This window comes from Crocodylus siamensis, chromosome 4, assembly GCF_052110815.1.
Source record: "Crocodylus siamensis isolate JL-2025a chromosome 4, ASM5211081v1, whole genome shotgun sequence".
Lineage (NCBI taxonomy): Eukaryota > Metazoa > Chordata > Crocodylia > Crocodylidae > Crocodylus > Crocodylus siamensis.
Window position 1 is genome coordinate 244,809,422 of NC_143398.1, and position 14,499 is coordinate 244,823,920.

General features: G+C 50.7%; 1 protein-coding gene across 11 annotated transcripts in view; it reads right to left on the reverse strand.

The window, feature by feature from the left end:
• Nucleotides 1–14,499, reverse strand: part of BIN1 (bridging integrator 1) — a 128,946-nt gene that overhangs the window by 71,863 nt on the left and 42,584 nt on the right. For all 11 annotated transcript variants that reach the window (XR_016442127.1, XM_090046073.1, XM_090046072.1 and 8 more), the window contains exon 2: nucleotides 3,979–4,059. Coding sequence is in view for 10 of the 11 variants with exons in the window: in XM_090046073.1 (XP_089902199.1) it covers nucleotides 3,979–4,059 (81 nt within the window). In the remaining variant the exon portion in view is untranslated. The remainder of the gene's footprint in view (nucleotides 1–3,978; nucleotides 4,060–14,499) is intronic.

Sequence of the window (14,499 nt, forward strand, 5' to 3'; positions counted from 1 at the left end):
AACTTTCAAGACTTTGGGAATCGGAGGCTCCAATCCAGCCTCACCGCTGGTATTTCCTTCATTTGTCCCATATCCATCGCTGGTTCCACACAGAAGTGGTTTCTTGTATTTAAAAAGCAGCTCACTCGCACATATGGAAAAGGTGCCGGTGTTTATTATTAGCACTAGCAGTTTGCCAAAGACGTTTGGTGACTGCCTTTCTTGGCTATATACGTTACCTGCTTTCTGCAGGTAGCAATAATGTCTCCCCTTCACATCTGTCCGGACAGGACAGTGCACTGACAGCTCTCAAGGGGGCTGGGCAACCCCCGGAAAGGGATTTTGCAGCACCCCAGTTGAAAATCACTGGCCTAGCAGTAATAGATAGGCATGCAGCGTGTCTGCTCCTTCGAAAACCTTGTTCGCTAATTGTCCGTTTCCTACTCCAAATGATAAGCACAGTTTGATTTAAGAAACCTGGCTGGTCATGCTACTCTTCCCTACCCACCGGACACATCTACGCGTGCACTTTAACGAGCATTAGCCTATTTTAATGCATATTAAAGCATCACAAAACAACCATGCAGTTTTGCTAATGCACATTAAAATAAGCTACTGCACCTTTTTCTAGTACTTCATAGTGGAGGTACTCAATTTAATGCACATTAAGAAAAGCACATTAATGAACCCATGCAAAGACTCTAAAGGAAGAGCTGCAGGTGGTGAACCAAGCTGGACCTGTAAAGTAAGAGCCATTGATCCACAGGAAACTTGGGCTGATCTAAGAGCAGAAAAATTGCAGAGGGAAAAGGTGCAAGACCTGACATTAGAGGGGGTGAACTCAGACCAACCAGAGAAAAAGAGGTGCAGCTAGTTCTGCAACTGTGACAGCCTCGTCTCCGGCGCGTTCCCTTAGTTGGGCCTGCAAAACCAGCAAGAGTCTCAGCTTTGTGCGTATAAAACAATATGTCCCCCAGTTCTGGAGGATGTCACTATGGAGGTCCACTGAAAATTTGGTCCTAAAAGTCACTTCTCAGAACTTTTGAGGCCTTTTGCAGGAGATTCCCAGCCAGAGTACCCATCTAACTGACTGTGCACGAACGGCAAGAGTTAGCTCGAGCCCAGCACTGATGCAACATCTAGGAGAGGATGGAAGGCTCCAAGGGACTCGTTCAGTGGGTCAAGGCCAATTTTAGCCCATCGCAAGGAGAAGGTAAAACTGACCAGCCATGCTGCCTGTCAGGCCCTCGCAGGCCCGGTCTGTGAGGACATCTGTAGCCCCACAGAAGCAGAGCTGTGTTCAGCTCATGTGTCACGTAGCAGAACCCATCTGTTGAAGGAGAGGGGCTGTTACCATTCACAGACCGCAGGGAGATATTCTTGTACCGCTCTGAATGGACACAGGAGGTATACAAAGCACGGTACCCTTCCCCGTGCCCACCCAGCTGCCATCTGGGGAAACCACAGGATGCCTCCAGTGAAGGAGAGAGCTCGTTTTACACTTATCCTATATCCACAAATAGCCTGTGCATAGCACGGCAACTGATGTGACCCCTCTCGTGGGCACCACGTGCAATCAAGAGACACAAGTGCCGTCAAGTTATCTTTGGCGGTCCCCTCTCCTGCCACCTGCTTCAAGACTATTCTGGACACACCCAAGCCAATTCCAGCCTCAGGGAGTGCCAGCCTGGACACCGATCTTCTGCAAGACATCAGAGGCCTGAGTTGCGATGTGCAATAAGCTTATTTGCAAGGAAAGGCCACAGAAATCTCACAATATGCACAAGAGGAAGAGTCCGTTTCCAACCCTGGCTGAGCCAGCAGAATATGAATTACTCAGCCCCAGACATTTTCCAAAATGCTGGCAAATTGAGCACAATTATTACTACAGCACTCCCCGTGAAACAGCCATCGCCCCGCTTGGCTTTACAGTTGGGGAAACGAAGGGGCAAAGAGATGAAAGAGCAACTCTCCAGAGGCTGTATAGTAAGTCAGTGGCAGTCCCTGGTATCCAAACATTCAACTAAATGGCACAATTCATGTGGTCCTGCCCCCACGAGTGGAGAGCCGAGATGCTCTCATCTGCGGTGAGACTGATGCTGAAAGGTAAATGCTTCTCTGCTCGTCTTTGATGCACCCTGCTTCGGGAGATTGAAAAGTCCCACTGCAACCCTATTTACAGGTCTGAGGTGGTCTTGGCACTTCTTCTAGGAAGGCTGAATAACTCCATGACCGCTTATGGCTGGTCTAGCTATAGAAAACAAAAGCAGGGATAAGTCACACCTCAGGATGTTGTGCGAGCAGGAGGGACTCAGAGAGAAACAGCTCTACCCCATACACTTTGCCCCTTTGCCTCAGTCAGTGAAAGTGGATTTTGTACTTCCTTCCAGAGTATCAGCTATGGCCACTGCCCAGGAAAGGACAGGGGTCTCCAGGGATCAAATCTTGATTTTGTAAGCCAAGTCCTAACACCTCGCCAGACTTGAGTAACCAGCAGTAAAAAAGGGATGCATTTCAGCTGGAAAGGCCTGTGACATTCATGGATGTGATGGGATCGCAACTCTGCATCTCGCTGCGCGCCGGGTACAAGGCAGCAATAGTCGGCCCCGGATACGTTCAGGGACCAGTTGCCTTGCACATCCTATTAGATTTTTCTCTTGCTCATTTCAATGGATCTGGGCCTGGGAGACTGGCTGCAGAAAGGTAGCCCCTATGCTGACAAGGTGAGACGCAGAACGGGTTTCCAGAGTGGGGAATACACGCATGTGCTGGCAGCAAGGGCAGCTGTATATGGAGATGGGCCCCCTCCTCCCAGGGATCCAGGGACGGAGGTGGAGTGGTAGAAGAAAGCCCTGTGGACCCAAGAAAGGGGGCCAGACAGAGCGGCTGATGGGGGGCGGCAGCAGGGCTTGGTCAGAAAAAGCAAAGAGATGCTAGAACTACTGTCTGGCCCTTCTGTCCCCAGGATAAATTAAAGCCTTTCTGATGTTTGCGAAAACCCCAGCTGCAGACTTGTCCCATCCCAGCCTGGACTTGAAGGTGTGAATTGACAGCCCTTCACCACTGGCCTGGGACACCATCCTCCAGCCTAGCAGGAGGCCTTCATGCAAGCTTTCCCCTCCTCCAGGTACACCCACTGCTGTCAGGCCCAGGCCCCTATGACCCTCGCTGCAGTTCACCGGCCCCCTCAATTACTGTGGGAGGAGGCTTGGGCGTCGCACTCAACTCGATCAGCCCTTCCCCATAAGCCACTCGCTTTGGGCTAGAAGTCCTCCAACATCCCTCCAGTCTAAAATACAAAAGAAAAGTTCTAGGTCAAGGATGCACCTGGTTTGGGAGGGGATGCCTCTGTAAGCAGCTTAAATATCAAAGTTTTTTCTACTGTGTGGCACAAATAACTTTACTTTTTTGAAACACAACAATGAACTACAGACACACACACACACACACACACACAGTTATTTGTACTTGGCACACAAATACTATACAAGGAAGAGAAAGGAAGCCATGCACTGGGCTTGATCAGCCTTGCCAGCATATTTCCATTTTCCCCTTTTATGCTATTTTTGGTTGCACGTCACCCAGCTTTGGTAAGTGAAACTACCCACTGCTCAGTTTTCCTTTTGGTGTCCAAGTCTCTTCCACTTGCACTGTAGTAACGCTCCTGCTGTAACCTGGTTTCCAGCAGGACACAGACTCGTACAGCAAACCGGTTTTTAATTGAAACGTACTAAGAAAAGTTTTCCGATAGGAATATTTCTCATCGCAGTCGATTTTATGAAACCTAAATTTTGGGGCTGACCTGGTTCATATGTGGTTATCAGCTAGGAAACCGAAAGAGAGAAGTGCGATGGCGATGTGATGTATACGAGCAGCAAGTGGATCGGGGTGGGTGGGTGACTTGTATAGGACTCTGGATCCAGGTGTGTGGGCCTTAATTGCCTGTGTGCTTCCAACAGCCCCCTGCAACGCAAGGGCCCCGTGCACAATTGTGCTTACCAGCTGTTTGTTGAAGTTCTGCACGCACTGTTCGAATTGCTCATCTTTTGTTTCGTCTGCTTTCCCGAGCTTCTGGAGGACCTGCGGGAAAGGAACAAGACAGGGCTTAAACACGGCGCTCACATGACCACAACAAGAGGGTTAAGAGGCAGGTGCCAACCGTTGCAACCAGACAGGAACAGAGAAGAGAAAATCATTTCTCTTGCTTTTATTGCTCAGCATTTCGTGGTTGGACACGAGACAAAAAACTGAGTCAGGATGAACTCACTCAGCTGGGAAAGCTGTAGCAGAGAGCGAGCGGCCTGGGATTCACCTTCCCGTTTCAGGAAGGAGGGAGAATGAGTCAATAGAAACAGGCTTCCTCTTTATTAAGGCAGAGCTGGCGAAAGCGGGAGGACTGAGAATGCTAACCCCCAGGTTGCAAAGTTACTGAGTGTGTCACGTGAGCAAACAGGCTTTTGCACTCACTTTGCACAAGTCCAAATGACTGTGCAAGGCGGCACGGTGCACACAATCCAGTCCAGCCCAGGGAGACTCTTTTTTTCCTCTTCCCAGGACTGTGCTTATCCCCCAAAAGGGAAGGCAAATCTGAATCCTATACAAGGAAAAGGAAGGACACGAAGGGAAAACTAAGCTTGCAAGCAATTAATCATAGACATTTTAGAAATCAGAACTGAAGGTCTGGAAGGGACCTTGAAAGATCAAGTTCAACCCCCCTGCTCTGGGCAGGGATGCTGCCGAGATCAGATGATCCCAGCAAGGGGCATGTCCAGCCTCCATCAACTTGGCTGATCATCACCGGCAAGGAGGCTCCTATCCACACCTTAATGTGGGGCCAGAGGTACGAGGCGGCCTGCCAGGCCTTCACCACTCTACGAACACCCACCCACAATCATTACCGACACCAGCAACCGCCTGCTTTTTCCAGACACGAGCAATGCAGCTCTGCCCGGGCTGAGTGAGCCCTTATCTGGACACTTGTCTTATCAAGGGTTTCCTTTTAACAGGCTCTCTGCACAGGCAAGGGTTGCCTTGGGGCTCTGAACAAGCCACATCCGGCAGGAAAGGAAGGGAGACCCCGATAAAGAGTGTGCCACACGCACAGATTTCAGCTGCGGGGAAGACCAGAACTGGTTCAGCACCAGTCGCAGGGCAGGTCAAAGGTCCTTGGCAGGGGTAAAGGGGGCATGAATTCAGCCAGCCCCAGTCCATTAAACAGTATCTCTTTGTTAAGCAAAAATATGGTGTCTGCAAAAAGATCGACACACGTGGCCCTCCAAGGACGCTCGTTCCCTGCGCATACGACTCCACGGCAGGAGGCAGTGGCTGGCCACGGCCACAACACGCACATTGCCAAACGGCACCGTCTGCTTCAGGATCAACCCACCAATCTCTCCCACCTGTAGTAAAAACTGCTCAGGATGAGCAAGGCAGGGAGGAAAACCTCCCGGCCCAAAGAGTGCTATTAAGCTATGCACCTTTGCTGGGGAAGGATCGACCAGACCACCAGCAGTATCGCGTGGCCCTTCATCCATCCATATGCTTGACTTCTGGATCCCTTGGGCCAGGGCTGGTACTCCTCAGCCTCCAGGAAAGCTGCTTCCAGGACCGAGCAAAAAAGCAGCAGTCTTGGATCTATCCAGCTGCCTGGGCTGCACACCTTGCTGCATCCTACCGCTGGCATGCCAGCCCAGCTTGAGTGCTAAGAGGTAGAAGCACAGACTGCCTCTGCCTCTCCCCGACTCCAGGACAGGCCGAGGTTTCCCAGTCCATACAGGGAACAACACCGGAGTCCACACAGCCTCAAAAACAGGTGAGCAGGGAAAGACCCAACCTGTTGTGGGTAAGCTGACATGGATGGAGCAGGGAACTGGAATAATTCCCCGAAGGATAATACTGAGAAGGTGGGGCGGGGGTGCAGCTGCTGTTTCCTGCAGCAGGGCTAAGACGACTTCGGTGCTGCATGAGCGGGGCAGACAAATCCCAGGAGGCATCTTTGTTTTTAGCACAACGTCTAGTGCAGCAATCCTTTGCGCGCTCTCTGGCTGGCCCATCTCCTTAACAGCCAGGTGGATTAAATTAGCCCTCTGCTGACACAGCCCGTTGCAATGGCCTGTAACCTTCATCTCCCCAAGGTCACAGGCAGCAGGCAGGTACGGTAACTCGGACGGGAGAAGCGCGCGACAAATCTGCTTAGTCATTTAGCACCTGGTCCGCCTTCTCCCCTCTTCAAGCTGTGCCAAGATTATCTAGGTCAGAGTCGTGGCATTTTGCTCTCCAGCTGCTCATAAACCTTCCCACGTGGGAATCTCAGGGGTGTTCATGCAAAAGCAAGAGGGAGAAAAAAAAATACCCCAAAAAAACCCCCCACACACGACTCAACAACATCTTGCTTAATGACCATGGATTCAGCCAAGGACCGCCAAAAAGGTAGAAGCACGAGCTCATATGGCTGGAGCCACGGGAGTCACTAGACCAGGGCGGGCAATTATTTTGGGCCAGGGCCACTTATTGAGTTTTGGCAAGCTGTTGAGGGCCACGTTTCCTGGTACCGGGAAGCAGGAACAGCCTCATGGTCCCAGGCCAGAAGCCTCTGCTAGGCAGGGGTTTCTGGTTGGTGAGGCAGAGCTGGGCAGGCCTTGCTGCTGGGTCCTGCCACCAGTTTCCTCTGGGCCCTACTGCCCCTGCGTCCTGTCATCTTTGACAGGCAGCTAGGAGCAAATAAATATTACTTTTCTAAATTTTTAGGGGCCCCGCAGGCCAGACAGAATGGCCTGGAGGGCCGGATCTGGCCCCTGGGCCGTATTTTGCCCACCCCTGCACAAGAACAAGAAGCCCCGGCATGTTCTGCAGACTGGATGTGCAGGAGGACGTGCAGTGAGCTTAAAATGGGCTACTGGAGGCAAACTGTGGTGCTGAGGATAGAGGGCCAAGGGTATGGCTCCCTTCCCACCCTCCCCAGATCTAACAACCAAACCCAGGAGTCTAGTCCCCATCTCTGCATCAGACTATCCTGATGCTGTAGGACACAATATCAGGTCCATGGGCTAATCTTCCCATTACAGCAGTCCTGAAAAATGTGCCTGCAAAAAAGGATTTTCTCTAAGGATCTAACTCAGTCGCAGGGCAGCAGACAGCATGGCTCTCCAGGGTGCTCTGCCAAGAGCATTTTGCTCTAAAGAATGAGGGTAGGGCAGTCTGGACCTCTCCCTTTCTACATATTTCAACCAGAGAGATGGACAAATCCATCTCTGGTTGTTATCCAAAGCTGTCGCATCACAGAGGAACGTGAACCAGAAACTCTCAACTGCCCAAGCCAAGAGGCTAGCAAAAGCTGGGGGAGCAACAGCAAGAAAAGGGATGGTGTATGGACCAAAGGGAACCGCTTCAACCTGTCAGCAAGAGGCCCAATCTTGCGGAGATAGAGCTCTGAAAGCAGAGCAGATAATCAGGCAGGGCAGGGAGCAGAAAGCAGAGTAGTAGATCAGGCAGGGGAAGGGGATCAAAGAGGCAGGCAGGAAGGACACCATTTGTGGCACACCTGCCAGCAAGGTTACCCCACACTGTACTATTTCATTCTGTACCTGCCGACAGGGAATCCAAATCCCTGGAAAGAGGGAGGGAAAAAAGAAAAAAAAAAAATTAAGAGAAGGGTCGCTGATACCGAGGCCCCAGGTGGGTTACGGTGAACAGAGCCATGGTGCTTGTGGGACTGCAAGAGGAGCAGAGGCCGCTGCAAAGTTTCAAAGGTTTAAAACAGATGTTCCCACATGCAAAACACTCCACATACTCGTCTCGGGGAGACATAAGGAGCAGCGACGGAGTGACCTTGCACCCGCACACCGGGCATTTCCAACATGCAACGCTTCTCATGCAGAAGCCGCTAATCGAATACCAAGTCCCTCTGGTTTCCCCAGACAGCAGCAAGTTCCTGCCCCCTCTTCCCAGAGGCCCCTTTTCAGGTGCTGCTAGAAATCCTGCGCTCTTGATCGCTCCGGCTCATTTCCCAGGCTCTTCCTCACCAGCGCCTTGGTGCCAGGTCGAGGGCAGGAAGTGTTTGGTGCTGCCCAGCAGCGATCAAGGGTCACCTCCTCTGCAAGGCATGACAGGCAGAGGAGAGGAATCTACTCAGGAAAACCTAGAGAAGGAAATGGGGTCAAAAAAGGGTGTTGAAGCTTAATTGCAAGAAGCCAACCCTGCAAGGGGGACCACAAAAAGGAAGGACACCATGAACTGTTCTCTAGAGCCCCCCATATTCAGGGAAGAAATATTGCACAGATGCCAACAAAACGAGGGGAGACGTCGGCCACGAGCAGAAGGGAGTGCCCCGAGCGTGGAGAGGAAACCCCCCCAGGGTGGGGTAGTTTGTTTGACCTTCCCACATGAACACTCCCAATTAATCAGCTCCCTGCACATTGCCCAGCCCAAATTCAGAATGACTGTGGCCACAGCAAGCACATAGCTATGGGTGTAGGAAGCCAGCAACATGTGTCCAAGCCGGCCATTAATAACCCGTGAGTTCATAGCACGACTCCCCTCCCCAGGGGACACGGGTGCTGTCATAGGGCAGGCTATTCCTGGTCAGCCACCAGTGCCAGCTCCCCACCCTCCCCTGAAGGCCAGCATTAATACCTTGGCTCACCGCAAAGCCCGATCAAGTTAGAATGGAAATTTCAGGCCCTTTATAGCTATTAAAGGAGCCATTTTGCTACTGCAGAAACCCTAAGAGTTAGGATCCCAACAGACCCAGAAGGGAGGCCAGACAGCCACGCACCCAAAAAAACCCCAGACCAGTCCAATCTTCAACTCCCACCAACAGCAGAAGGATTTCAGAAAAGGCCGAGACGGTCATGTCCAACTTGACCATTCTCAGATTTAAAAACAAAACCCAAAGTCACTCTCCGTGCCTTAGTTTTCTCTGCTGTGGAACGGGAGCAACAGACTGCCTTCCCCTTCACGGGGCTCGACTGATGTTTCAGAAGCACGTTCAGCCCCTCAGATGCAAGAGGAGAGAAGAGCAAAGGTTTCTTTAATTACATGAATGAGTGTGTCAGACTCCCCGGCGGGATTATTTGCAGTAAAATGCCTCTTTATCTCCTTTTCATGGGTCCAAGTCATCTTTTCTTAGGTAAGGGAAACAAATTTTGCTTTCCAGCCGACAAACTCTTGAGTTCTGGGAGCCACTGAGCACTCACACGCTCCCCACTGTGCCATCAGCACCACAATACAAGCCTTGCATACCAAAACGACGCCCAGAAGGATACCTACATGATTTTTTTTTTGCCCAAAGCCCCAGTGGCAACTACATAAGACATCATTTGGCTTAGAGGATCTCTATTTCTGGTGCTGATGTGTTAAAAGTAAAGTATTAAGACCCTGAGATGAATGCACTGGCAAGTCCTTTGCACATCTCCCTTTGTCAGTGACCTGGAAAAGATTAAAAACCCTGCTGCAGGCCTGCGATCTTTCCCAAGAAGATAACACCCACAATACAGGGTGCATTTGTACCAGATCAGGACACCGCTAGTACAGTTCTCAAAAAACAGCTTAAATCCCACATCTGATATCCGACTTGCACCACATCTAGATTGGTGCAAACTCCCGTCCGCGTTTTGAACGTGGGCTTGGGGCAAGAAACACACACACCTAAACCCTCGTTGGACTTCCACAAGGACAGGGGCATCAAATGTTGCCCTCTGCACCTCGGAAAAATCGCCCCCTCGTTCCCCTGATCATCTGTTTAGAGAACAGCTCGATTTTCTGCATCTGAGCCCAACACAGTGAAGTCTTTCAGTGAAACAATGGAACAAAGGCACATGGATGTCAGGGAGGGGGGCGGATTTCAGTGCCTCCAACGCTGCATTTTAAGCCCAGAATTTATTCCCAGGGCTATGCAATCAGAGAGAGTCTTTCATCGGGAGGAGGAAAGGCAATGTCGAGCTTGGCAGAGACAAAGCATTTCCTACAGCTTCCTATTTGTAGCCAAGGTCCATTCGAGTCCAGAGCAAAGCCCCGGGCAAGCGCGATGGGAGGAAGGACGCTCCAGTGAATCACACACTCAGGGTGAAATGCTCGGCTCCACTTCCTTTGGGGCCAAAGGCAAATCGCTTAATCTCTCTGTACCTCCGTGGGGGTGGGGGTGGGGGGGAGGGTTATAATGACAAATACATTACAGGTTGAGAGATCTTCCGATGTCGTTACACAGGCTGGGACCATTCATGCCCCTTGGCCTCCGATGGGAGGCATCTGCCCCGACGTGCCAGGCCACTCCCAGGTCCCTTAAATGCAGATATTTGCAATTGTCACTCTTCTGGGAGCCCATTCTGGCTTCTCTGGGCACTGAAACTGCCCAACGGATGGTATCACCAGGTTATCCAACACCATAACAAAAAAAACGTTCAACTTCCAGCTGCATCTAGGAGTTTCACTGGATCCAGTCGCTAAGTCAGATCCAATTTTCTACAGCTCCAAAATTGTACAGACTACTGGGACAAGTCAAGGGTTTCATCCTTGTAGCACTCTCACGAGCAGGGATCCGGGTTTTCTGTTTATGGAGAAAACCCGATTCTACCCTTTTGTGGAGGAAAACGCAGCTTTCTCATTTTAAACAGAGAAATCCCGCGGGTTTTTTGCAGTTTTGCAACGAGCTTTCTGCACGCCTGCAAGGAGCGCTGCCCTGGATGCATCCCCTGTCCGTATAGCAGTAGTGGGGGGGGGCGACACAGGGTTGTGCCCCTCACTGCTGCCGCACGGGCAGGGGACGCGTTCCCGGGGCAGCTCGCCGCAAAGCCGTCCTTCCCGCTGCCAGAGATGCACCTGCAACTTCCAGCTGCATGATGTATGGACGTCCCTGCATTTCAGTCCCTCCTAGGTTTCGCTCCACATTGCCTTTCTCTGCAGTGCTCTCTAGAAAATACTTTCACGGTAGGATGGGAAGCCACCGTGAGAGTGGCAGATAACGGGGCGATATATCTGAGAGCCAGCACAAAAACCGTGGGTCTGCTCAGATCTGCATGTGCAAATAGGCATTAGATGGGATAGGAAAGGACATGCACTTGAACAACAATTTCCACTTTCCTGGTTGTCTGGGCCTATAAAACAAGCAGAAGCCCCCAATTTGGGACTGCACCTTTCCTGCAGGATAAAGGACGATCATCATCACCACCAATACTACTAATAATACCAATACTACTACTACTACTACTACTACTAATAATAATAATATACTCCCACTGAGCTTCAGAGATTTTAGGTGGCTTGAAAAAGGGAAGGGCAAAATGCCAAATCTCTAGATCAGCTGTTGATGGGCTTAGCTCATTTTGAAAGGAGACTAGAGATCTTGCCTTACATGGATGACTCCCTTCATGTGCACACCCTACTCAACTGAGATCTCCAGGATTACAAGGAGGTGCTTTTCCCTACCAACACCCACCAGCATGGGAACGTGGTCAGGACCCGATAGCTTTTTCCTGGTAATTTTCCTTCAGGCGCTACCTGAGCTTTGTTCTTTTTTTCCTACTGCTTGGAGATCCCGGAGCCAAACTCTGACCCATTAAGCAGAAAGGCTGCCATCCCAAACAATAAAGGGCGCACTTTGAGATGAGCTGGTCCCAACCCCTGTACAAGTGACATCTCATCTCTCCCTGCCTTTGGGACTTGGACACGCTGCCACCTCTACTGCAGCCAAGATGTTCCTTGATCAATCAACGCTCCTGCCCTTCTGCCCATGCAAAAAAACAGTATGCCAACTCTGAGCTATTGTTTGGCACTGCACGTGGTCAGGTCACCTGCCTAGCGCTCAGCCCTCTGGAGTTTATTTTTGATATTGAGATATATAGGGAGATCCTGTTCCTGCCCAGGAGAGCATGCAATCCAAACAGAGCTCCAGGGCATTATGCAAGTTGCTTCCATTCACCAACAAGGAAGAGCAAGTGCTCCGTGTTCAGTCTCGGGTTCATATGAAAATGGTCCCGCTCACTTGCTTAGCAAATGCAGTTTTGCATTCTGCAAATGAAGCCGAGGCCGCTCTGCAGGAAACAAAGCTCTTCCTTCGCACTGGATGCGCTCCCAGCACCGCACCTCCTTGATCCTTGGAGAACGCCCCGTCCCCACAACTGCTTGGTGCCCTTTGAAACGAGATGCAATGAAGAACAAGGGCCTCTGGGAAGACCGTGTGCGTCACAGTTTTGCACCTTACACCGAGTTGGGTACAACATTCCCAGCTCACGGACTTCCAGATACTAAGCTTTTCCAAGAAGGTAGTCAACGGTTGTCTCTGGGGCTTGGCATTTTGCATCTCTCTCTCTTTTCAAGAGACCTGACATCTGCAAAGCTCTGCAGAAGCAATCCAGGGGTAGATATCAAGACACCAAAGTGTTAGCAGATCCTCTGTCCCTTCTTCTGTGAAGGCATTTAAGGTTTCACAGAGACGAGTGACTGTAGAGATCCCATCGCTGGGTATCACCACATCCCCAGGACGACTCAGAAACACTTATTTAACTACACTCACTGTAAAGTATTTTCTTCAGGCCTGAGAAAAAGTCTTTTCTGTACCATCTCCAGCTTTCCAGCCTTCTTTTTAAAATTCGTGACACCAGCATGGGACACAGCATCCCAATATCAGGCTTCTCCAATGTCAAAGACATCATTAAAGAAAACCTCCCTCTTCCTACATTCCTGTTTACACATCCAAGGATTTGCCTCTTGACACCTCTCCATCTTGAGCCACCCAGGACCTCTAAATCCTTTACAGTCACTGCTCACCAGGATGCAGTCCCCAATGCTGAAAAAAAAGTCTAAAAAATGAAATTAAGTTTGATTGGCAAGATCCATTTTCCATAAAGCCAGATCGACTAATACTAATGATATCTCTGTTCTTTATCAGTTGAATCCTGTATTAGCTTTTGCATTATATTTCCGTGGACAGATGCCAAGGCCAACCAGCCTGCAGCTACCCGGGACAGGACGTGGCAGGTAATTCCACCATTCATAAAATCGTAGAAATGTAGGACTGGAAGGGACCTCAAGAGGTAATTTAGTCCAGGGGCGCCAGCCTGTGGCATGCGACAAGTGGCACAGGCAGCTTCTGTGCCTGGCATCCAGCAGCTCGGGGAGGGGACAGGCAGCACGGCAGCTGATACGGCATGAAGCAAAAAGCAGAGGAAAAGATCAGGCAAGGGAGCAGAAAGCAGAGCAGCAAAACAGGCAGCAGAAGGGGATCAACGTGGCACTCAGGGAGGGCATCAGGCTAATTTGTGGCAAGCCCGTCCAAATGACTGGCCCCCACTGATCTAGTCCACCCCTTGCACCAAGATAACAATTATACTTCTGCCATTAGAATTCAAGGCCTCTTTTGTATCTAATGAAACGAATATTCCCCTTACCGGGCCTGCTCATGCCCATATACGCAACTTCCCTCCCACCATAAATCTGGCATTCAATTTCTCGGGAAGAGGGGCTCTGGCCTCAGCACCTGCAATGAAGCCCACTGGTCCAACTGGCTCCCACTCTCGCCTCCAGTCCCACCCAGTGATGGACCAGGGAGAACAAAGCCCCTTCACTGCTGTTTTCCCTGCAATTGCTGCTCCTATGATCTCTGCACACAGACAGGGGGGCCAAAAGCACAGCGCTTTCACATCCCAACCTCGTATCAGATTGCTTTTCTAAACTGGGCACTGACATTTCCCTGCACCAACATCCCTCCCTTTGGGAAGCCTCAGTTACCAGGGCTGCTCGCGCTGGGTCTAATTATAGTGATTGCTGTGCAAGTAAATGAAGGGAGACTGTAGAAGGGGAAGGAAAAAGGAGAGCACAGGATGGTGCTGGGACATCCCACCTACACGGCCTTACACATTTCAGCACTACACTGGCCTCTTGGAAGAGGGAGTGTGTGGAGATTTGTATTATTGGATGGTTGCTTGAAAGAAGATGCTGGGATAGATGCGATGTGCATGCCGGCAACACTTTTCTCCCTGTAGAAGTACGATTCCTGTTCTCTACAAGAGGGTTTAATCACCATACGTTGGAGACGGCGGTTGAATAATATGGTGCTCAAACCACGATGGGGTTGTGCAGAAATGTCGTGACGACCCACAAAACCGTAAATGCCCATCACCACGGAGTACAGAAAAGCCATTTAAAAATAAATAAATAAATTGCCATTATATATTTTATCCATCCACCACCTCCCCAGGGATGGGAGAGACTCTTATAAACCTCCAAACAGACCTCCAACCCCTGCCCTTCCCCATCACTGTGGGTTTCATGGGGCCGGGGGATTTTGCAAGAGGGGGTCTGCAAAGAGACCGGGGGTAATGACGGAGCGGCCCGGGGAGACCGCGCGCCACCATTGTGGGGCCTAGTTGCCTGGCTCTGCATCCATCTTTAGCATAAGGTACAGGGTCCACAGTAGCAGAAGCAATACGAATGGCCACGATTTTAGGAAGCTTGAAAACCACAGCCCTACACATACACGGCACTTCTTTTTCACCGGAGCTCCTTTCTATCTTCCTTTTCCTTACA